Raw genomic sequence first — 25,213 nt, 5'->3', positions numbered from 1 at the left:
TTTATGTTATGTTACTATTTTAAGATTTGAATATTATGACATTGCATTTTGTTATCTGTTATAATTTGTTATTAAAACAATAAAAAAAATAAAAATATATAATCTTTTTCTGAATTCTGAAGTCTAAACAGCATTTCCAGAAGAAAAAGTACAACTACTGTATATACAATGTCACCACCACATCTTTGTTTAAAAACCACATTCTCTGATACTGATCCTCTTCAAAAGTGCTCTTCAAACTTCATAGTTTTCCTTTTCTCAATTCATGCTGGCTGTGAAATATTGTAGTATTTAAATGATAATGCCATGAATCAGCTTTGATCAACTCAAATAAAACAACCACAGTAACATCTGGTGGCCAATTGGTTCTCAATAAAACCTTATTTTATAAACTTCAGAAGCAATCATGATAGTGTCGTGAAAAATTCCCACATCAGATATATTCAGGTTCCTTGTCAGAAAATGGGAACAATGCACTAATTTCAACATAAAAGGGGGAGACACCTTTATCCTTGGGCATGTAGTAGACTAGTGGTTAAGTGGTTAGGTTGTGAGTTCGATCCCTGGTCCAAAAAGATGCTACTGTTGGGCCCCTGAGCAAAGCCCTTAATTGTTCAGTTGTTTAAAAAATAAGATCATGTAAGTTTCTCTGGATATAAGGGTGTCTGCTAAATGCTGTAAATGATTTTCCTGATGTCTCTATCAAGTCAAGAAGCTTTTATTGTCATTTCAACCATATATAGCTGTTGCAGTACACAGTGAAATGAGACAACATTTCTCCTGGACCCTGGGGCTACAATTAGTCCTAGCCACATAAAGTACATCTGTGCAACCTGGTACAAACAGTGCAAGCCAAAAGACAAAAAGACAGTGCAGGACAAAAGACAGTGCAAACAAACAATACAAGACATTACACAAAAGACAATACACAAAAGCAGTGCCAACCAGTGTAAACACTGTGTGTTCTAGATTGCATGTGTGGAAATACTGGGATTGTAATGTATTGGGCAAAACAGCAATCGACTGAAATATGAAAGACAGCAAAGAGTCGACAGCATGTGCAAAGAGCAAAACCAGTGTGCAAAAAATGGTGGTGCTGTGTACATGGATGTATACTAGAAGAGTGTGTATTTGGTGTGGGTCAGTGCAATCCACACAGTTGATTGTGTGTGTTTGTTGTGCTCTATAAAGTTATTGAGGAGTCTGATTGCTTGTGGAAACTGTTACACAGTGTGGTCGTGAGGGCCCGAATGCTTCAGTACCTTTTTTCAGATATCAGGTGGGTAAAGAGTGTGTATGAGGGGTGTGTGGGGTCATCCACAATGCTGTTGGCTTTATGGATGCAGCGCCTGGTGTAAATGTCCATGATAGAGGGAAGAGAGACTCCAATAATTTTCTCAGCTGTCCTCACTATCCTCTGCAGGGATCTGAGATATCTGAGATGGTGCAGTTCCCAAACCAGAGAGTGATTTAGCTGCTCAGGATGACCAGGTGAAGTTCCCCACTAGATGAACACCAAGAAATTTGGTGCTCTTGATGATCTCTACAGATGATCTGTTGTTGTTCGGTGGAGAGTGGTCGCTCTGTGCTCTCCTGAAGTCAACAACCATCTCTTTAGTATTATCAACATTCAGAGACAGGTAGTTTGCTCTACACCAGGCAGTTAGCTGTTGCACCTCCTCTCTGTATGCTGACTCGTTGTTCTTGCTGATGAGACCCACCACGGTTGTGTTATTGGCGAACTTGATGATACGGTTCAAAGTCAGCAAGGTGAACAGCTGTGGGCTGAGCACGCGGCCTTGATGGGCTCCAGTGCTCCGTGTGGTGGTGCTTCACATGCAGTTCCCAATCCAATCTGACTGAGGTCTCCCAGTCAGGAAGTCCAGGATCCAGGTGCAGAGGGAGTCCCAGCAGGCTCAGCATCTCAATCAAATGCTGAACTAAAGTCTATGAACAGCATTTGTACGTAAGTGTCTTTATTGTCCAGGTTGGTGAGGGCTAAATGAAGTACATAATAACTACAATAAATACATCCTGATACTAGTGTACTAGGTAAACCAGTGATCTAGTATTCATCAAATAACACATGGACATCTTTGTGCAGACAAGAAGATGTAGATTTGTATCTTATAATAAACGCTAATTTTAATGCCATAACCCATCAAAAAACTTGTCAAAACACACCTTGTGTCACAGTATTGATGTGTATGGGGCAGCGAAGTTACAGTTTGAGTGCCCATGCTGACACCTGTCCAGCCGAAGACACCTGAAATGGGTATGTGAGCATTAGAACTGGACCAGGATGTCCTGGAAGAAGGTGGCCTGGTTTGATGAATAAGGCTGTGTGTGTGCGCATCTTAATTGGGGAAGAGATAACACCGGTATGCACTATGTGAAGAAGGCAAGCCAGCAGAGGCCTTGGGTCATGCGTCTGGGATGTTACTTTTTCATGTACCCCCTACTTAAACATTGTTGCAGACCATGTATTAAGTGATGTGACTTAAGTGAGGTGACATACGGCTAAATACGGTGACCCATACTCAGAATTCGTTCTCTGCATTTGACCCATCCAAAGTGCACACACACAGCAGTGAACACACACACACCGTGAACACACACCCGGAGCAGTGGGCAGCCATTTATGCTGCAGCGCCCAGGGACACCCCTTCACAACAAAGGTTTCCCAGAATTTTTGCATCTATCTAAGTTGTGTAAGTATCTCTCAGTTGTCATAAGTGTAAAAAAGGCACTCAAAATCATATAGCCTTAGTTGAAAAGGGGTCAAATATGCAGAATACATGCAGGACATGAAGCATTTTCCACAAGAAGAGTCCTGATTGTCAGCTTAGGACTCATGAACAATTATCACAAAAAATAAAAACAGTCACTGATTATCCAGTAATACACAGTATTAAGGGTCAAGCGTATGTAAACATTTGATCTGGTTCCTGTGTGTAAATTCAGTTTAGTCAGAACCACTTCGTAAAGAACAGAGGTGGCAAAAGTACACACATCCTTTACTCAAGTAGAAGTACAGATACTCATTTTTGAAAAGACTCCAGTAAAAGTAGAAGTAGTGACTACACTCTTTTACTCAAGTTAAAGTAAAGAAATATGGGCTCTGACATGTACTTAAGTAAAAAGTCGCCGATCCTACTACCAGTGGTGTAGTCTAGTTTTTTGTAGTGAGTATACTGTGGTCCCCCCCCCCCCCCCGCCTCATACGCACCCATCCTAGAGCGACACCCCATAGGCACCATCACACTCACTAATGCATAAAATATGCATCTACATGTAATTGAGAGCATTATTAAAGACTGCTTATGTGTTATCAACATTCCAATTTATGATAAGCAACAAAAGACAGTCAGCTGATAAAACCTGTGCACCAGGTCCCATATTCATATAACATTTAAGGCTAAATGTAATCAGACAGTTGGCAGCACCCATTGACTTTCACAGTAGGAAAAAAATATAGACTATGAAAGTCAGTGGGTGCTGCCAACTGTCTGATTACCAACATTTTTCAAAATATCATCTTTTGTGTTAAACAGAAGAAAGAAACTCATACAGTTTTGGAACAAATTGAGGGTGAGGAAATAACACAATTATCATTTTTGGGTGAACTGTACCTTTAAGAGCTACATTTAGCCTTAAATATTATATGAATATGGGACCTGGAGCACAGGTTTTATCAGCTGTACATTTTCAATGTACATTTCATGGTGAACAAAAAACATTTGTTCATTGCAGAATATTATGATAACTGGTAGTTTACAAAGCTTTCCAAATACATTTGTACTCGGGCTGTGGGTGAAATGTCCCCCGAAGCTGCTGTAGCTTTAGGCGCAGGCTTCCGAAAACACTCAGAGTGTAGTTTGAGTCTGCTTTCGTTTCATATCTTCTTTTACATTAGTTAGTTAATTTCTAATTTGCGCCACAAAACACCGCCAAGCAACTAATTTTCCTCCTTGGTAGGTGACGTCAGATCAGGTCACAGGCCACGGAAGCCCCAATGGTCCAAAAACGTTAGTGATTCGCAACACAGTCGGGGTGAATTTATGAATGAAAGTTCTGTCACAAAACGATATATATTGTTACGTACAACAACTGGACGTCATGTTTTATATATATATTGTATATATATATATTATACATATTATACATATATATATATATAAAATGTATCATCAAGGCCACATCCCAAACTGTAGGGAGATTCCAGCTCTGTCCTTGAAAACAACTCAAAATTATTGTGATGTTTTACAAATGACAAAATTAATGTTAAATAAATTAAACACTTCGTGTTTTTTGGGTTGACACCAGGGGCGGTTCTAGGATTTCATCTTTAGGGGGGTTTAGCCCTCAGTGAGAATTTAAAACAAGAAGAGTTCTATATTATATATTATATGACAACTCTGGTAATAAGAATAGTGAAATTTCACTGCTTTTGGTTGACGTCTTTCCGCCGATTAACGTTATAGATAAACGCCTCCAGCTCTGACTGCGCGTGCACGCTGCGCGTACCTGTGCTTTTCCGTTCAAATAAAGTAGACAGCTGAAGACGCACTTTTGAAAGACTACAACACACGTGTGTAAAAGTATGGGATAAAAGCAAAGTAAAAAAAAAAAAAAAAGCTTTTGGATCAAACTGATAAATAATTTTCTTTCCCATTGACGACATGTCCTGCATTTTAACCTAATTTTTATTGTTTATTTATGAAAGTAAAAATGATCCCTATAGTTTTAGGGTGGCTGAGATTACAGACAGGGGGCTGAAGCCACCCTAAAAAAGGGCTAGAACCGATTATTTCAAACATCTCCCTCATATATGGCCATGTGTGTTCAGGAATGTCCTCGTTGTTAGTTATTTTAACATCGGTGACTCCCTCTGAATTAACATTAGCCATTCCTTTTGTAGGCGTGCTGCTCATTAGCTCCGCTATCCTTAGTCTATGTCTGATAGCCAGTAAATAATACAGTACACCAGTCACATGGGGGAAAAGCCGCACAATGATAGGATGATAGGCTGGAAACAGCGCTCAATGAGAAGAAATAATACTAAAAGTAACGAGTCCGTTTTGAAAATGTAAGAAGTAAAAAGTACAGATATTTGTGTAAAAATGTAATGAGTAAAAGTAAAAAGGTAAAAATAAATAGTGGAGTAAAGTACTGATACCAGAAAAATTTACTGAAGTACAGTAAGGAAGTATTTTTACTCCGTTACTTCCCATCTCTGGTAAAGAAGGATGAGAGCATACAGTTAGTGTTGGCGGGATGGTTCTGTTCTGGGAGAATTTTCCCGCGCGCCTGCCCCCTTTTTTTTTTTTTTTTTTAAAAAGAATCAGAACCGAATTGCCCTTTTTTTTTGTATAGCGGTTAATCGGTGCCGGCGAGAGGTTCTCCTGGAGGAGTCGGGGACGGAGGAGGGTGTTGGATCGCAGCAGCGGCGATGCATGGGAGCGCTCGCAGGCGAGGATTTAAAGGAAGGAAATTACGGAAGTCGTAGCCGGATTGGTGCGCCTGTGGACGGCTGATTAGCAGCTGATGCAGCTTACTGCGTGGTCTGCCTGAACTAACGCGAGGCTTGATTTATTTATTGTGTCGGGATGTTTTTGTTTTCCCGTTGAAGGGTTTAAAAAATACCTACATTGTGCAACATATTACTACATATTTAAATTTATTCGATAAATTCTTCTTATAAAATGTGATTTTAGATTAAAAATACTTTACTTAAAAAAATTAATCAGAGAGATTATCTATATTTTACACATAACTTTTAAGTAACTTTTAAGCTTTTACTGTTTTCCACAGCTTGGAAATAAATAATTTAATTAAATAATTAAGCACAAAGGGCTTTTAAAGTGTTCAAATAATTTTAAAATGTCATATACCTCCACAAACTTTATAAAGAATTACAATGAAGGAAGTGCGGTTAATCAAAACATACTTAATAAAACGTGTAGTGCTGAGAGGTTTAGGTACTGTACATGGTACTGCTTGGTACTGTACAAAGCTAAACTACAAACAATAAATAAAATTAATTAATTAATTAACTAATTTAATTCATTAAAAAAGCTGATTTATTTTGTGTCTCCCAAGCTAGTTAACAGATTCTATAGATTTTATAGATATTACAAGATTTGCTTAGTGGTGGTCTACTTGGGGTCCATGACTTTTTAGGAAGATCCATTTTCTCTTTCTTTCTCCATCAGAGGTCAGATGAAGTCCCTTTTTCAAAGCATGATATTCAATAATGTATTTTAATTGGCTTGCCAGAAGGTACCTAAACTGTTTTTCCATATATTATAAATAGAAACATTCCTATTTATGATAAGTGAATTTCCCTACTGTGGGATCAATAAAGTTTATCTTATCTTATCTTAATTATATAAACACATTCCATAATAGATAGTAAAGCCATGATAGGAATGTGTAAGACAGTGCAAAAAAATGTAAAAAAAAAAAAAAAAACTTTTCTATCTTAGTTTAATTGTTTACATATTTACATTTACTAATAATATAATGTAATTCAAAAAAAGTTGGGCAAAGTATGAATAACATTATACACAAGCAATGTAAATTCTTTTATTTAGCCATACAATGTATTATATTATATATAGCTAGGTATCTGCAGATTTGCTTCTGAAACATCTTGATGCTCTAATCGGAGTCTGAGCTGCTCCCAGAATGCTGTAAAGAAGTGTTGCATTAGTCACATATCTCCTCGTTAATATACGTTTGTGTTCATTCAAATTACATCAGATCTATGTTCTCACCTTGCCACCCTTTCCATGTTTCTTTCCATGTTTCTTTCCATGTTTTCCATGACCGTGTCCATGTCCGTGCCCATGCCCATGACCGTGCCCATGCCCGTGCCCTTGCACATGCCCACATCCTGGCCCCTGGTTATAACCAGCAGTCTGCCCTCCTGGAACGAACCCTGGGCCCATGGATGGGTTGTATGGTCCTACTGGATATGTTCCTTGACCCATTGGGGGATTGCATGGCCCTCCTGCAAATGATCCTGGGCCCATGGATGGGTTGTATGGCCCTGCAGTATATGATCCTTGTCCCATTGGGGGATTGCATGGTGCTCCTGGAAATGATCCTGGGCCCATGGATGGGTTGTATGGCCCTGCGGTATATGATCCTTGTCCCATTGGGGGATTGCATGGTGCTCCTGGAAATGATCCTGGACCCATGGAAGAATTGTATTGCTCTGCTAGATAGGGCCCTGGAAGTGTACATTCGTAACGTATAGTACCAACAGTAGGTTGTCCAGGTTGCTGTGGATTGTTCGGGTCCATATCTATGGCTGTGAAATATTCTTCTGTAACACACACACACACACACACACACACACACACACACACACACACACACACACACACACACACACACACACACACACACACACACACACACTTGCTATTCAAGCATCACTGCTAACTCTGCAAGGTCTGTAGAACATTAATGCAAATCACAAACCAACAAACCAACTATACTTGTTATTGAAATGTTTTGTGAATAAAAGTATAGTATAAGAATGTATGTTTGAGTGTATAGATATTAACTTATTTAAATATTAACCTGAATTAAACTGATTTATTCCTAATCTTAATTTAAAAACAGATCAGCCTTTACAGCTGTCAGGACAGGAATGTACAGGAATGTCCAGGAATAAAATGCTTTCATTAAATATGAAAGTAATGACCCCCAGAATCTCTTGTAGTTCCCTGTACTGATGTTAGTTGAAGTTAGTTTAGTATTTTAACACAAACAATAAAATATTTTATAATTTCTGTAATTTTTAAGTGGGAAATGTCATTGAAGTACCATAATGCATAAAAAATATCTGTGATATTCTTAATCACGCCCTCAATTATTGTAAATGCTTTATCATTGTCAGGATTGTGGTGAATCTGGAGCCTGGGAACACTGGCCGTGAGGCAGGTTCACACCCAAAACGACTTGCCACTGTGAGGTGGTGAGGTTCTGTTGTATTGTTTAAAAAAAAAAGATAATATTTTTTTCTATTCTATTGGTTTTCATTATAATATCTCATTAAATGAGTGAAACCAGAAGATAAACTATTATTTGAGGCTGTTGTTCTGAAAAGGCTAACATTTAATGTCAATATGTTTATTATAAGGGGGACATGGTGGCTTAGTGGTTAGCACGTTTGCCTCACACCTCCAGGGTTGGGGGTTCGATTCCCGCCTCTGCCTTGTGTGTGTGGAGTTTGCATGTTCTCCCCGTGCCACGGGGGTTTCCTCCGGGTACTCTGGTTTCCTCCCCCGGTCCAAAGACATGCATGGTAGGTTGATTGGCATCTCTGGAAAATTGTCTGTAGTGTGTGATTGCGTGAGTGAATGAGAGTGTGTGTGCCCTGCGATGGGTTGGCACTCCGTCCAGGGTGTATCCTGCCTTGATGCATGAGATCACAGGCTCCCTGTGACCCGAGAAGTTCGGATAAGCAGTAGAAAATTAATGAATGAATGAATGTTTATTATAAATATTAAGTACCGAATTTAAAATCTAAAACGTGACACTGGTGACAAGCAGCACTAGTACTTGTTAGCTGGTTGTTGTCCTTAAACTGAAAAGATCTTGATGGCTGCAGGACCTTTATGCAAATAATAGTGCAAATGCTGTACATAATCATAACATCACACCGCTAAACAACACAGTTGTTCAGATAGTGTGGCATCTTCATGACAATAATAACTTGGCATGGTGTTTATCAAAGCTTGTTTAAACAAGCTCTTCAATTACTAACAAGGCTAATAAGCTATAACATGCTGATGAAACACCTAAGGTAGTTACAGACTAGCTGTGACTAACAGCTCAACAAACACTCAGCAATGTGAAGGCCGATTTCTTTTTTAATGTAACTATTTAAGCTATAAAATCAAACTGGTTTGAGTCTATAGTTTCATAACAGACACAATAAAAGAATCATTCCCAAAATCAATATGTAATATCAAATAATAAAGTGAAGAGACTGACCAAGACTGACTTACCACAAAGTATTATAAAATAAGGAAAAGGTTCAGTAATTCACCAGGAAGCCTCTTGATGTTGAAAGTTTCTTTAAAGAATGAATGCTTTAACCACGGGTGACTGCATATCTACAGTTGATCCTACCAATGGGAGCACTGCATGTGGGTGTAGCATGGGTTTGACATCTACAGTAGATCCTACCAATGGGAGCACTGCATGTGGGTGTAGCATGGGTTTGACTTTATATTACACAAGGAGTTTCAGCTCTTGAAACAAACATGTTATATAAAGCCTGCAATATTTATTAAAATGAATAAATAAACAGAATTCTCTTTATTAAAGCTTAAACAATGAATATACTAAATTAAATATATAAAAGTTTAGTTTGATACTATATTATACACTTGTGAGCCTTCCTAACTGTAAACCTTATATAATCATAGCTATGACATGTACTGTAGAGGCCACGTGTATATTATTGAAATTAAATAAAGTAATATATATTGTAAATAAATACAAACTTTATAATCTTAGATTGTGGAAAAATTAACCAGGGCAGATCAAGGCAGTTTGAAAAACCCTCATCAGCTTATTAAACAAACAAGATCCTACCACCTCAAGAGTGACAGGCTGCTAAACTGGTTCTAAGTGAAATGTCAACACCTGTTAGATCTCAAAACATATAAAGGATATGTGAAAGCTTAACATGGTTTTACTGAGTATAACTTGCATGGATTGAAATATTGAATTTCATATATTTACATTACATTAACTTTGAGCACAGAAACATGCACACATGCACATGCGCACACACACGTACACACGTGCACACACACCAGTATATTTGAGGAACTAAATCTTCTGTTATGTAAATCTCTTTCATCCCTAAACTAAATCTAATCCTAGTTCCTGAAATAATGCTTGAATATATCTGAAGCTGTTGATCTCCTCACACAAAGATATTTACTTTTTAAAGGTCTGTTGTGCTGGAATGTTACTTTGCAACTTTACCTCAGTGAGATAGTGAGATAGTGGTGATGGGTGTGTCCCAGTCACTGGCTAGGAATCAAACCCATGGAATAAACGCATAAAAGCATGTAGGGAGAGCAGCTACTGCAGGGATTACTGTTTTGTTTTAGACATTTTGCCAACAAGAAAAACCTGTCAGTCACATGTTCCAATAATATGATCAACAAAAGATGCCATGTTCTGAGTTTAACATATCAGAGAACATCAGAAAGTAAATAAATTAGGAGGGAATTAAATAAACATAGCTAAAAATGACTTATTAAAAAAGTCATGAGGTTTATCTAAAGGAGCTGTACAGTATTTAATCTCATCTTTATGTACACATTTGTAACAAACATAATATTCAATAAACTCATAACATACTATTAAAAATGAATAGGGCTGCAATAAGTATATTTGTATATGTTATATAGTTGTTGGGAAAAATGTATTTAAACACTTGTTGAGTGTATGTGCTTGCAAATATCCCTACTTGTGATTAACTTGTGATATACTGTGTGTACACTGTGTGTGTGTGTGAGAGAGAGAAAGAAGGAAAGAGGAAATGACATGTATATTACTAGTAATACACACAGAATTTACTTGAAAAGACTCCAAACATACTTCTTTTTCTTTATGTTGAAAAATTTTACTGTGCTTGAATTAATTTATGCTTGCATCTTTCAAATACCTACTGCTACAGGTACCGTTCACTTACAATGACACGAAACGTTATCTCAAGTCCACACAACATATGTGTTGTAAAATAAACACTGTGGCTTTCAAAAGATTTAGTTAAATCCACTGCAATTACGAGAGAGCATTACTTACTGATCAGTCTTAAAAGCATCAAGTCAGTTTGTATGGAACTGAATTTTTTACTTTTAGTCAGGAAATGAAATTACACACTTTATATATTATTATTCAGTGCCTCCCAGTTTCTGAGCAAGTGAACTGGAGGGGTAGAGACACATGAATCGGCCCAGAGTCCAAACTGGAAACACATTTCTATAGGATGTGTAACTGATGGCACAGCTCTTGTTGAAAACACCAGAGATGTTCTCCTGAAAAAAGGTGACAAAATGTCTATATCAGGGGCAATCCTTGCTGACAAAGGTTTAAATTAAATAAAATGCAAATAAAAATGACTTAAAGGTGACATTAAATTTGCTTATCAAATTAATGATTAGTTGATTAATAATGGCGAAATGGCCTTTTTCATCCTTTTTGTCTCACCAATGTTAAACACAAATAAAACACAGAAAAGAACATTAGGTTACTGTCGTAACCCCGGTTCTCTGAAACATCGAGTGGAGAGATCCACCTATGGGAAGGGCATCCGTTCCTGACCTCTACAGAAGCATCCAATTGCACCAAGTCTGGCTTGACAGACAGGAGCACGTGCCAAAGGCAGGTAAGGTAACGCCCCTTACCCGAGTGCATAATGCACCTGCACGCGCTGCCTTTCCTCAGTGTACATATTCGCTTCTCGTGCAGCAAGCGGGGCAAACTTGGTGGATCTCTCCACTCGATGTTTCAGAGAACCGGGGTTACGACAGTAACCTAATGTTCTCTTTCATCATCTCGTGTTCGAGATCCACCTTTGGGAGATATAGACAACTCCCCGGTTGCCCAATACACTCACAGCGAGGTCCTGTAAGCCAGAGGACGGCCAAAAAGGTGGTGCTCGGCACGTCACAAAGCAGCAGACATAACATACTGCGCGGGGCAAAAAGCTCAGCCAAAGGGAAACACAGCATGCGGCAACATGCATGTTAAAACCTCGCATGTTAAAACCTCGCAGCCTGCAGGAAAAAAACATGTAAATAAACATGTAAATGGACCAACCCGTGCGTATGTCAGGGAGAAGACCATATGCCTGAAAAACATGCCAGCCAGGCCGGGCGGACAGGGCTGACAAGAGTGCACGTGGCTACGAAGAGCCCACACTCAAGACCGCATGAGCCACGGTGGTACAAGTAACATCAAGCCGGTAGTGCCTGACAAAGGTGTGCGGAGAGGACCAGCTCGCCGCAGCACAAATGTCCTGCAAGGGAACTCCCCCAAACAGAGCCCACGAAGCAGCCAAGCCTCTAGTGGAGTGAGCCCTGAGGCCATCTGGAGGCTGCACGCCCCTAGACTCATACGCTAAGGAGATAGCTTCTACAATCCAGCGAGAGAGGCGTTGCTTAGAGATGGGTTTTCCCGTGTTCGGCGGGGCCCGAGATGAAGAGCTGATCGCTCCCCCGAAAAGAGTTCGTCCTGTCCACGTACGCCCGTAGGGCACGCACAGGGCACAAAGCATTCAACCTCTGGTCCTCTGCAGAGGAAAAAGGAGGAGGGTGAAAAGCGGAGAGCTCAATCACACCACCAGTGAAGGCTGGAAAGCACTTAGGCACGAAGGCCGGGTTAGGCTTAAGCCAAACCCTATCCCCGCTAAGCGAGAATTTGGTGCACGAGGAATGAACCGAGAGCGCATGCAAATCACTGACACGTTTGGCGGAAGCCAAAGCCAGGAGCAGCGCCGTCTTGAAGGACAGCAACTTGAGGGAGAAATCCCCCAGGGGCTCAAAAGGCTGTTGGGCCAACACCTCCAGCACCAAGGAGAGATCCCAATCCGGGACCACACAGATACGAGACGAGCTGGTGCTCCTCGCACCATGCCTCAAACACACGCCATTTGCAATCATAGAGAGAGCGTGTGGAAGGGGCCCTGGCACTCTGAATCGTGGCAATAACACTGGGGGGAAGCCCCAGCGTGCTCAAATTCGCCCTCTCACGGGCCAGGCCCAGAGAGCCACCCTGCCCGGGTGAGGATGAAAAATCTCCCCGTTCGCCTGGGTCAGAAGATCCATACGCAAAGGGAGGGGCCACGGCTCCGCATACAGAAGAGGAATTATCTCCGCTAGCCAAGGTGCCTTGGGCCACCTGGGGGCTATGAGGATCAGAGATAAATCCTGCACTGCGACCCTGGCCAGGGTCGGGGATATCAGGCAGAGCGGAGGGAAAGCGGAGAGCAGCACGCTGGGCCATGGATGAGCCAGAGCATCCACGCCGAGGGGGGCGTCCTCGTCCCGAAGCGAGAAGAACATAGGACAGTGGGCGTTTTCGCGCGAGGCGAAGAGATCGACGGCAGCCTGGCCGAACCTCTCCCAGAGCAGTCCCACTATCTGGGGGTGGAGCCTCCACTCTCTGTACAGAGGGTTCCCCCTCGACAGAAGGTCTGCACCCCTGTTCAAAAGGCCCGGGACGTGAGTCGCCCGTAACGACAGAAAGTGCTGCGTGCTCCATACCAACAGCTTGTGAGCCAGATCGTGAAGCCTGGAGGAGCGCATGCCGCCTTGATGGTTGATATACGCTACAGCTGTCGTATTGTCGCAGCGTACCAGCACATGATACCCCCGCAGGCGGGGTGAGAAATGCATCAGAGCTTTCCACACAGTGAGGAGCTCCAAGTAATTTATATGGGCTGAGCGAAGTGAGATCGGCCACACACCATTCACTGATCTGCCCTCTTGAGTGGCTCCCCACCCTGTCAAGGAGGCATCTGTCGTGACCACTTTCCGCATCATGATTGCCCCGAGAGGGGTCCCATGTGCGTAAAACTCCGCAGCTCTCCAGTGGCGCAGCGCGGCCATGCACACACGCGTCACCGAGACAAAGTGGAAAAGATCGCGCAACGGGCAGAGATGAAGGGACAAAATCCACTTCATGAAAGCCCTCATTCTCAGAAGACCTAGAGGCAAGACATGGTCAGCCGAAGCCATAAGACCCTGTAATCTGAGACATGTGCGATACCGTATCCGCGCCCCTTCTCTGAACCGCGATAGACAGTTCATGAATGAAGAGACGCGCCCCCGCGCTAGGCGAACGTGCATCGCGACGGAATTCAGCTCCAGACCCAGGAATATGACTTCCTGAGCGGGAGTGAAATTGCTCTTTAACACACTGACTCTGAAACCGAGCGCAGCGATGTGTGAGAGCACACGGGCAGTGTTCTGAATCACATTCTCTCTCGAATCGGCTATAACAAGCCAATCGTCTATGTAAGTCAGGATCCTGAGACCCGCTATTCTCAGCGGGACAAGCCCCGCCTCCACACACAGACAGAACGTCCGCGGACTCAGCGCGAGCCCAAACGGAAGGACTGTGAATTCGTAACATACACCTTGGTAGGCGAAACGAAGGAATTTTGTGTGCGGAGGATCGATCGAGCAAAACCAATCGTTCCGCTTTATCGAACGTATGAGAGAGCCGTGTGTTAACATTCTGAAGTTGTATTTCCGTAAATGTTTGTTCAACACTCTGAGATCCAGAATAGGACGGAGAGATCCGTCCTTCTTCGGGACAGGGAAATAACGAGAATAAAACCCCTGATCGCTTAGATGCACGGGTACAACTCGAGAAGAGATGAGATCTCGTCTTTCAGAATGTGGGCGGAGCACTGGTCCGTGTGGGACCAGACCACTCCGTTGAACCGCGGGGGTGATTGGACAAACTGAAGTCTGTAACCCCTCGTGACTGTGTGAATCACCCAATCGGGGGCCGAGACAGTCAGCCAGGCTGTCACGTGACTCCCGAGTGTCCCTACACGGGAGGGCGGGACGCCGGGGGCCGGACCGTTCATTGATGGCGCGATGGCGCCCTCCAGTGGCCAAACCAGAGAAGATTTCATCATTTTTTTGTGAAAAACTGGGGCCGTAGCCTTTATTGAACATGTGAGAGGTGTTCGAAGGGGGGTGTTTGGTGACACTGCTTCTGCACTCGATCCCACGACCGTCCCTACTGGGACCGGGGAACGCATTCTGGGCGACACGGGGAACGGTGAAGCCTGTGCGGAACAAAGGACGACCCTCGCCAGCGAGGGGGGGCTGACCTCGCCGAAGGAGACCATCCGTCTCTTGGACGGGTGATCCTGGAGGGTAGAACGGGTCTCCGGAGGGCTGGCCGCCCATGAACGCAGACTGAAGACCCCCAGAGGCCGAACATCAGGTCGGCCGCTTACGTTTCGGAACAGAAGGAGCGGGGATAGGAGGCCTCCGAGCCGCGGCTGCGGCGAAAGACGTCTTACCCCAGGGCCTATCAGGGGGGGAGGGGGCCCGCCCTGCTGAGCCTGTGGCTTCCCACGAGGTTTGCTGGACCTGCCAGCATAGTGGGACTGGTGTCCCGCAGCAGGAGCGTTAGGCGGCCGCCCAGATGGCGTCTGGCGCGGCGCCGGCTTTCTAGGAAGACACAGTTTGAAGGCCTCGTCCTCCTTCTTCTTATCAACGCAGCGCTGCTACATCAGCGCAACGGCTGGGCCGAAAAGAGCTTAACCCGGCTCAACTGGCGCCCCAGCGATGCGGCGCTTCTCACTATCGGGGAGACCAGATAGGTTGAGCCACAGCGCACGTTCTCCGACCACCGACAAAGCCATGGAGCGCCCGCTAGCCTGAGATCGGGGGATGGCGACCCACTCTCCAGCTGCTGGCCTAAATCAAGCAGGAGTTCAGCCTGATACGCGGACAACAGCGAGGAGACATTGAGAGCTCGAATGGAAAGAGCTGAGGCTTTATAAGACGCCTGATGGATTGATGCGGAGAAACGATCCATCTTGCCCGGGAGGACGGGCTTGGGTGGGGCGAGCAGCCCGCCCAGGGATGGGTTAAGGTGTCTGGCGATGGAAGGCTCGATCACGGGGGGGTCGCCCATGCCCAGACCTGCCATATCCTTCACCTCAAGCCTGCGAGACCGTGTTTTAGATCAAGCGGATCTCCCCAGCAATACCTCATGTGTTTTGCACATGCAGGGAGGACGGGCAGGAGCTGCTTCCTCGGGCCGGAAGGAGGCCCTAGAAGGTTACCATCATACACGTCCCTCTCCTGATCCGAAGCGTTCAGGAGAGCCGGCCATTCGATGTCGAGGCGCGTGGCAGCGCGTTCGCAAAGCTCCAGCAGCACCGATTGGGTGCCGGGGGGAGCCTGAGGGGCCGCGGAAGACAGGATGGCTACCTCGTCATCCGAGCCCTCGAGAAGGCCCGCCTCGGCCTCATCCCCGGGACCTGCCGGTTCTTCTGGGAAGCGGTAGTCGGCCGGTAGTAAATCCTCAAACGGGGAAGGACACATGTCGGCCCAGTCAGAGGAAGCCGCGCCGCGGGAGGCCCCCGGGAGCGCGGCGTCGTCGCCTTTTTCCCCCTCCGAGTCGGACAGCTCGCAGTCGAGACACTGGGAAGTGGCCGTCTTGAGCCTGCGACGCAGGAGCTTTTTTGGGAGCGCCAGGCAATGGCTACAGTTCTCCGGCAGATCAATAGCCTCTTGCGCATGCTTGAGACCCGTGCAGACAACGCAGAAAAGATGGGAAACCCTTGCGGCGATAAGCGCACCACACGCGGCCGGGCAGGCTCGCGATAGGCCGTCCACCGGAGTAGCCGGAGCCGCTTTGGAGAGCGCCATAAGGAGGAAAAAAAGGCAAAAAGCAGGCGGGCAGCCTACGGAAAAAAGGGGGGGGGGGTGCGAGCGTGGGTGGCTCGCGAAGCTAACCTGGCTGAGGACGAACACGTCCGGCGGAGGCTGATCAAGCGATATGTCCTCCTGAAGATAGAAAGTGCAGTCCAAAAAACCAGGGAGCTGTGAGGTAGGATCAGAAGTCGCGAGAAGCGAATATGTACACTGAGGAAAGGCAGCGCGTGCAGGTGCATTATGCACTTGGGTAAGGGGCGTTACCTTACCTGCCTTTGGCACGTGCTCCTGTCTGTCAAGCCAGACTTGGTGCAATTGGATGCTTCTGTAGAGGTCAGGAACGGATGCCCTTCCCATAGGTGGATCTCGAACACGAGATGATGAAAGAGAACTCACCTGTGGCCAGTCTCCATTAGGAAGCTGCTTGTCAATCAAAACCTGTATTCCACGCTCAATGACTATGCAGTCAGGGTACCTGATGTATATAGAACAAATAAAAACATGAAAGGTGAGAAATAATTGTAATATAATATGTAATAAAGTACAGAATGATGTGGAACCCTACAACTTTATGACCTTAATGCCATGCTGACCACACAGTGAGTATTACCTAACAGCCATCAGGCCCAGCAAAGCCCAACAGGTATTATGGATCTGGGAATTTTTGCTCTGTATATAGCACCTCTGCTCACACGACTCAAAGTCCTCCCCCCAACCTCCATCCTCCATCTGCTTTGAGAGCAAGAAGTCACACGCACGCCTCACTTCAGTACAAACCGGTCTGAAACACAGAAAAGATACATAAATCACATGAATCAGTGTCACTGAGAACTACTGACTTCTTCAGAAATGCTTTATATGTCTGAATCATACCCATCGTATCCATCCTGGAAAAAATGGCCCCTGCATGCAAACGCCTCCAATCCAAACCATACTGCATATGTAAAGCACACACCCCATGATCTGGAAAGGTTCCACGAACCAAACAATGTTATACCACATAGCATAAAGTGTGTACACCAAGCATTTATACTATAGACTTACTGTTCTTTAAGTGAGGTCCCTGAAACATATCCAAGAGAGATATTATATTTATATTTACTATTTATTTATTATTAAGCATTAATTCATAATTATGGCAATTGTGTTAAACAAGGGGAAAGATCACGAGTAAAATTTGTAGTAAGCCATTATATTTAAATATACCGTTTTATTTCTTCTTATTAACACTTAAAGGTAACCTCAATGCAAAGGTCTGAGAACACATTTACATTTTTAGCATTCAGTAGACACCCTTATCCAGAGTGACTTACATTATATCTCGTTCTATACTGATTTTCAACTGATCTTGAACTTGCTATGATCTTCAACTTGAACTCACAACCTTCCAATCAGTAATCCAACACCTTAGCCACTAGGTTACCACAGCCCAACTTTGCCTTACATTTTTATGCCATTTGGTAGATGCCCTCATTACATTTTATCTCATTTTTATGAAACTGAGCAATTAAGGATTAAGGGCCTTGCTCAGTGGCCCAGCCCTGGACCTGGGATTCAAAATCATGACCTTCTGATTAGCAGTCCAACGCCTTAATCATTAAGCTACCACATCTCCCAGAATCCCTGCCATATTAGTGTAATGTCTATTTATTTTTCCATTTGAATTTGGTATAGCATTATATATAGAATCCTATTCCAGGCAGTCAGAATTCAATTAAAATTAAAATTGCAGCTTTAAGGCCTACCCTTCCCATGAACCATCAGGTCTTTGCATCCTTCTGCAGTAGTCAAGTCCCTGCTGAAGTGTACTCCTATAATGACACATAATTGTTTTTTTGAGCTTAAGTCATGGAAGATCGTTGAATTTTTTTAGATGATCATAGAGGATACATAGATACCTAATCTCCTGTGTTCTATGATCAGGATAAGCATGATGGAAGTGCTGCAGAGCTTGCATCACAGCTGATGTGCATTCCACATAGGTGTAGTCGATCATGATATCACCTGGGACAGAACACAAACCATTAAACATATTCAAATAATTAATAAACTATTCAAAAGAGCCATCAAACCAAAGCGGGCGACAAATCACTATATGTGCCATAAAATATTTAACCTAATTGCTGTGGAAAGAACATAAACATACACTATAATTACAATGGTTCATCATATTGTTACGGAAGTCACGATACTACCAATGTGGCTCTCAAAACATTTGCTCACCAAACACCTCTGATGGGTTGAGTAGCTCCAGCAGTTTTCCTCCACGTTTAGTCTCATATGTGGCAAAACCACCATCAGAATTTCTCATGCTTAAAAGCTAAAAGACACAGCAAAAGTTACAGAGACTACAGCAGAAGACCCAGAAAAATAAAACACATGCTGACGTGTTGTCTTATGACTGTACCACATTGACTGCATCAAAGAGTCGTTGTGAGGAAATGTGGTCTGTGATGAAGCTGCACTGCTCCTGCAGTAACATCACCGACTTCAGGCCCTCTGCTGTGCAGTCAGCCACGATCCAACCGCAGTCACGCGTGCTGAAGGGAAAGCCTCCCTAATTTACACACACACACGCACGCACACACACACACACACACACACACACACACACACACACACACACACACACACACACACACACAATTAACATTTAGTAATTTCAAAAGTTACAAAAGTCATTTCAAAGGTTAAAAGGTGAGTGTGAGCTTTCAGTACCTTGTTCATTTGTCGGTAATATTTCTTGTAGTCTGGAGGATTTTCTTGAACCTGAAATAATGGAAAATTATTCTGAATACAGTACAGCACACCCACATGACACCTAATACTAATACTATTTCTGAAATTACTATTAAATATACTAATTCTGATAATAATAATAATGACAATACTAATAACTCTCAAATGCATATAAATGCATAGAACCTTTCACACAACTAGTTATGTTTGTCAGGTTTATCGTAACTCTACATTTATACACATACACACACACACACACACACACACACACACACACACACACACACACACACACACACATTTTTGATATCATGCACAGCGATATGATCTGTTTATCTGTTTTTGCTTGTATGGCGAATATCAGTCTGTTACTGGAATGCCTTAAGTGTTATGTGTGTACCACTCTTACCTGGCTTAGATTAAAAAACTGGTGCGCCTTCATTAAACACTGTGTAAACTTGGGGTCATTCTGTGCACCTGCCTTTTAAAAACACAGAAGGGTGTAGTATTTAAATGTTAATAAGTATTGTGGGTCTACTGTTTAATCCTACCTTCTAACATGTAGCTTACATTTTAAGGACGGATCACCAATAAGCAATGCTATATGCCATTACATACAGATGAGTTCCAAATACCTCAAGAAATGCTTGTACTGCAAAGGCAGTGTCCCATAGTTGAGATCCATTGGTTCCCTGAGAAAATGCCAAAACACAGTACATGAACAGGAGCAGGTAGATAACTCTATGTACTAACTGGCTGAAAAATTACGAAACAGAGACAAACCTGCATTTTTAATCCATCTAGACCTAGCCTGGAAAAAAGTACACAAATAATATATTGTTTATCTCTTTAATATCAGGATAGGTTATGGTTAGTTATTGTAAAGTTGTTTATGACTAACCAGAGGTAGTCCGGGATCCTTGCCACATGCTCCTGGAAGGCAGGTGATGTGGGTCCATCGACATACCAGCGCACCAACATATTAATAGTTTTTGAGATCTGAGAATGCAGTTGGAATATGAAAATAATGCTTTCATGTGATAGCAACATATTGCCAGTAATTTATTTTGCAGTAGCATGCATGTGCTATTAAGAGTAGTAAACAGTAAAAACAGTCTTTTTGTTTACAACTTGTATAAATCAATTCACTTCATCAATTACACTGTTAGAAGTCAGCATGCAGATTGGTCCAGACATCTTGGAAACCGTTTTTGGTTGTCAATTATTCTGCATGTCCCAGACAACTCTCATCATTTAAATTTAAGATATATACTTCATACATTTCAACAAAATTTGCTAACGCCTAAGGTAAAAACTAAATTCTTTAAGGTAAACTTGTTACATTCCTGTGCAGAAACTTGTACGTATATCCAGAAGGAGAACAAAGACCAGATGTAGAACCAAAGACTTTTAACTTAATTGTGAAAGTTGCAAGAGTGCAAAGCAAGAATCAGTCTATCAGTGCTAAATGACTTATAGAACTGCTTTGTACATCTGTGTGTGAAAACGTGAATCAATGCAATTGAACAATTTTCATTGGAACATTATACAATGACACTGTTTTCTTTTATTAAAAACAAACAAACAAACAAACAAAAAAGTATTTAACAAAACCAACATGTAGCTTACCGGTCCAATGCTAATGCACTTTGTAAAGCGATCGTCGGCTTGGATGTGATCGTACAGCTCATTCACAGCCTTTTCTCTCAGTGCAGTACTGTGATATGCCTCATAAAGGTTCAGGAAGGCTATGAATTACAGCACAATTAAATAATTCGCTAAAAAGCAAGATTATGTAAAAGAAATAAAGCTACACTTACAGTAGGCGGCAGTGAGCATAGCGCTGTGAGGGGTGTACATGTCTGACATGGCAACATTGCTTCTTTGAGCTGGCCAGTTAATAGTCGAATAATCCTGGACATATAGTTCCTGTAATAGCACATCAAAAGGTTTAGTTATTTTAATTAATTAATACTGTAGCGTGTGATGGACAGTATGTCAAATAACAAAAAGGAGTTCTCCAGGATTTCTTGGGTTCAGACTTGCATTCCTCATTCTTATAAATATATTTTTTATTAGTTTCACTATCACTGCAGAATAATATGCTTTTAGACAGATTTCTGAACTACTCAGACTTGTTGTTTAAGTGTATTCACCAAATATGTTTTTATATTACGTTTACATTTATTTACTTGGCAGACTATGATTGTGTCTCATATAGCTCCCTAGATCATGAATCAGTATATTGTGTACGCAGAAGACTCATACTGATGCACTTGCATTGTAAGACATCACCAACAGGCAGGGCAGATATATTTTAAATTTTATGTTGTTTAAAGTAAATTATGAGAAATACTTTTATTGTTCTTTTACATTTCAAAACTGGTTAAGAAGTTTTAAAGACTTGTTAGGACTAGGTGCTCTTTTCTTAATACATGAAACAGGTAAAATAAGCACTAGTCAGGAAGAGGTAGGACTTCTCCAGTCATTTGAAAATAGATAGTAACTCAGCTCTTTGGACATTCCACCATCTTGGTGTCAGAACATAAAAGAGTATTGATGTGTACCTTCCTCTTACACTGAGTGATGGTGGGATCAGTTGAGCAGTGCTAGTAGATCGGAGGGATTGTGGTGCAGTGTGAGCAGTGATAAGAGCTTTGTAGACAAGCATCTGTGTTTTGAATCTGATGTGTGAGAACTTAGGCAGGTACAAGACATGCAGCTGAATTTTGGATCGTTAATTAAACACTTAAAAGTCATTAGACTCCAAACAACCTGGATATAGAACTGACATGACATGGTTCTGAACAAAATTAACTGTGATTGGTTGGTTTACATGTCAAGCTATATATTTGCATGATTATGAATAGTACAATTTGGTTATTTGTGTTATAACATGCACAAAACTATATATGTAAAATATTTCAAGGTCTTCCTATTTGGCATTGGAAAGCAATGCAACCCCATTCAACAAAGATAGTGATATTGTAAGGCTCCCCCTGCTGATGTGGTTGTGTAACTATACCTGTCTCAGGTTGAGCACCAGTGAGTCCTCCTGCGCAGACAATCTAACAGCATAACAGTAGCTCATGGGAAGGTAGACCTGCCTGCAGTGACACCACAGAGTGGATGGGTGCGCCGGCATCCAAGCAGGAAACAACCTGAAATCATTTTAAATGAACAGGCTGCTTTAAGTAGATAGATGTTTTAAGGGTGCAATGCCATGTGTCATCATAGTTAAAGGACTAAAAATAATTATATAAACTTCACCACATCTCTGGAAAGAGCGTGTTCATCCCTTCCCAACTGTACACATTGAGGATAGCCAACCAGAACTTTCCCCAGGATGGTATACCTACAGCACCTCCTATTAGAATAATCATAAAACAGAGATGCATTTGCACACTTCTTTAAAGCCATCATGCTGCAATTTGTTTTATAGTTAAGAGTTAAAGCCAGACCTTTGGTGTGTAAGTTGTTCCTTGCCCGCACCATATCTGGGTCATCAGGCCCAACTCCTAAGATTCGCAGTGTGGTGTAATTAAGAGCTGTGCCAAACACAGTCGACTTGTCTTCTACATGCCTGGAAAAATACCACAGTGGCTCAGTTTTCAGTTCAAAATAAGACACATTTCTTTCGATTAAATATCGGAGATATTACATTTACAAACATTATAAAATAATGAATGGATGTCAATTATTTTTTGTAATGTTTGTAAAAGTAATATCTCTGTAACACAAGTAACACATTTCTTTCGTTTAAATATCGGAGATATTACTTTTACAAACATTACAAAAAATAATTAATGACATCCATTCATTATTCTATAATATAATAAATATCATGAAAAACAATGGGATTCATTCCACTGTAAAATCTATGTTGCTTTGTAGGAACTTGTAGGAATTAAAAATGTAGGAAAAAATTAGTACATTCTTAACCATTTTTATTATTTTTTTCCAGTCAAATTGATGATTATTTTAAACTGATAAATAGAACATGTAGGGAAGTCAAACTTACAGGCCCCAGCCACCATCTGGCAGCTGCACTGAACGTAGATACCTCACCATCTCCTTCTTCCAGGCTTCTGGTAGAGGGATTTTAGCAACATGACAGGTTATAAGGAGACCTGCAGGAAAAGAGCACATTCATCACATGATTACTTGTGTTTTAGGTTAGGCTGTGAAAACATATTTCTCCATAACATTTTTACTATGTGGTACCTGGAAGCAAGAATAGTGGCCCTCCATAGTCTCCAGCCCAGTGGCCATCTTCGGCCTGGAGACGGCTGTAAAACTCCATCCCCTTCTGAGCGGCTTCAACCACAGTGTGAGCTGCTGGGGAGGCTGGAACAAACTTACTCTGGTGGGAACAGAATGTACAATAAAAGTCAAGCATCAGATTTAGCTTGGTGTGACATTATAAACTTTTGCCCCGTAGCTCAAATAAAAACCACACAACTCTCGCATTCGCATGCATGTCATAATAAAGTTGGACCAATGTAAAAAATAACAGTTCAGTTTGCAACCTGCATGAATGAGCCTTTATGAGAAAAAAACTGACTAATCTTTATAAACACCAGAGTGCTATCAGGCATTTGGTTATGCAATATTGTCAGTATTTATTCAGTTTAATTCAGCTTTATTAATATAGCTCCTTTAACATCAGGAATTGTCAGAAAGCAAAGCTTTACAGAAAGCTGAATACAGATTTAGGTAATAGAGGTGACATTTTCTTGTATAAAAAAGTAAATAAAAAAAAGGAAGGCAAAAATTGTTTTCTCTTTTCTTTTCATACAATCACAGGTACTGGCTTTGTGAGGATGGCACTAGGTAGACATCACATCTGATGTACAGAGGAAAGTCGTGTCAGAACACTTAGCAACTCAAACAAATATATCACTGAACAAAAGCAATGTACTCTGTGTATTAAAATACAGATCAGCAGTTTCTAAACTATTTAAACCATTCAATTTGATACCAAAAACCATGCCATGATCAAAGTCACAGAGATAACACTTTTTCTCTTGTCTAATGTTTAATGTTAAAATCAACTGTGGCTTTTGACTTTTTGTTTGTGTGATTTTATGCATTGTGCTGCTGCCACATGAGGTGAACAAGTGTTCCTAACAAAGTGGAGCCTGAGTGTGTATTCATTATTTCCAAGAAGACATCAACTCTAGATTCTGTTAAGATCTGACAAAAGTGTCCCCTTTGACCATCAAGTAGTGATGATTCTGGCTATGTACCGTATCAAGACCCAAAGAGTGAGCCTCCAAGAAGTTCTGCTCTCTCTCCTCAGTGTCTTCATCCTTCAGATATTTCCATGTCTGCCTTCCTTCCACATTACTGAGCCTCCAGCGCCTCAGGTCTGTCACTGCTGGACTCCTATAGGGACCCCCTCTTCTCCGCACACACCTGAAAGAAAGGTGCATATGTGCATATAGACATAGTGAGAGCACCTTTTGTGCATAACAATGCATCAATGCATATTATATATATATATATATATATATATATATATATATATATATATATATATATATATATATATCATAAAAAATTGCTTTGACATTAGATAAACATTAGATATTATATATAACATGTAATATATATGTGTATATATATGAGTAAATCCTACAATATACACTAAAACATAACACTTACGTCCCTTCAGTCATCTTTGCACTTTGTGGTTAAACCTTAAACCTCTCCATGAGTTAAAGTAGTGCGAGTTAAATTTCGTCCGATACCGTGGTTCCTCCCCTGGCGCTAATACTTTTGTGGGTAATGTAGTTCACTGTCTTTTTAACATTATATACAACCAGCAGCTTAATAGAAAATTCAGACCACATATCCCATAATGCTCAGCGGCGCCTTCCGAGAGAGTTCCTCCGTGGAGAGACCTGACCAGAGGACTGATCAGCCAATCATAATCACCAAAGGCGGGGAAGTGGGCGTGGCATTCAAATTTTGTATCGACACAGTTGTACACAAAGGTGAAGCCAAAACAAAAACAAACA

At 42.0% G+C, this 25,213-nt stretch overlaps 1 protein-coding gene across 4 annotated transcripts; it reads right to left on the bottom strand.

Annotated features, from left to right (window-relative positions):
* Positions 1-6,574: 6,574 nt before the first annotated feature.
* lss (lanosterol synthase (2,3-oxidosqualene-lanosterol cyclase)) lies at positions 6,575-25,017 on the bottom strand. Of its 4 annotated transcripts, XM_027164081.2 has the most exons (24): positions 24,858-25,016; positions 24,440-24,608; positions 23,415-23,553; positions 23,212-23,320; positions 22,652-22,773; positions 22,461-22,557; positions 22,216-22,351; positions 21,011-21,119; positions 20,820-20,938; positions 20,092-20,189; positions 19,974-20,001; positions 19,826-19,882; positions 19,600-19,671; positions 19,170-19,220; positions 18,859-19,008; positions 18,675-18,771; positions 18,350-18,455; positions 18,197-18,262; positions 17,325-17,414; positions 17,062-17,232; positions 16,848-16,926; positions 9,027-11,078; positions 6,780-7,333; positions 6,575-6,693 (listed from the first exon to the last, which is right to left on the bottom strand). In XM_027164081.2, exons 1-22 carry the CDS (start codon positions 24,869-24,871, stop codon positions 10,935-10,937), a joined length of 2,223 nt encoding a protein of 740 aa, XP_027019882.1. In that variant the 5' UTR covers positions 24,872-25,016; the 3' UTR covers positions 6,575-6,693; positions 6,780-7,333; positions 9,027-10,934. The 4 variants fall into 4 exon arrangements, with proteins under 4 accessions (XP_027019882.1, XP_047671239.1, XP_047671240.1 ...); XM_047815283.1 differs by lacking the exons at positions 6,575-6,693; positions 6,780-7,333 and adding an exon at positions 16,533-16,619 and having other exon boundaries at positions 10,873-11,078; positions 16,721-16,926; XM_047815284.1 differs by lacking the exons at positions 6,575-6,693; positions 6,780-7,333 and adding an exon at positions 16,533-16,583 and having other exon boundaries at positions 10,873-11,078; positions 16,721-16,926.
* Positions 25,018-25,213: the final 196 nt, after the last annotated feature.

Source organism: Tachysurus fulvidraco, chromosome 6 (genome assembly GCF_022655615.1).
Source record: "Tachysurus fulvidraco isolate hzauxx_2018 chromosome 6, HZAU_PFXX_2.0, whole genome shotgun sequence".
Taxonomy (NCBI): Eukaryota; Metazoa; Chordata; class Actinopteri; order Siluriformes; family Bagridae; genus Tachysurus; species Tachysurus fulvidraco.
The sequence above is the reverse complement of the archived record's forward strand: the minus strand, read 5'-3'. Positions and strand labels throughout refer to the sequence as shown.

Bases quoted from the DNA above. Each gene is read 5' to 3' on its own strand.
- lss (XM_047815283.1), bottom strand. The intron at 23,321-23,414 runs GTACCACATAGT...CTTTTCCTGCAG, and splicing joins GCCACTATTCTTGCTTCCAG to GTCTCCTTATAACCTGTCAT. The intron at 18,456-18,674 runs GTGAGCAAATGT...GTTCTGTCCCAG, and splicing joins CAACCCATCAGAGGTGTTTG to GTGATATCATGATCGACTAC.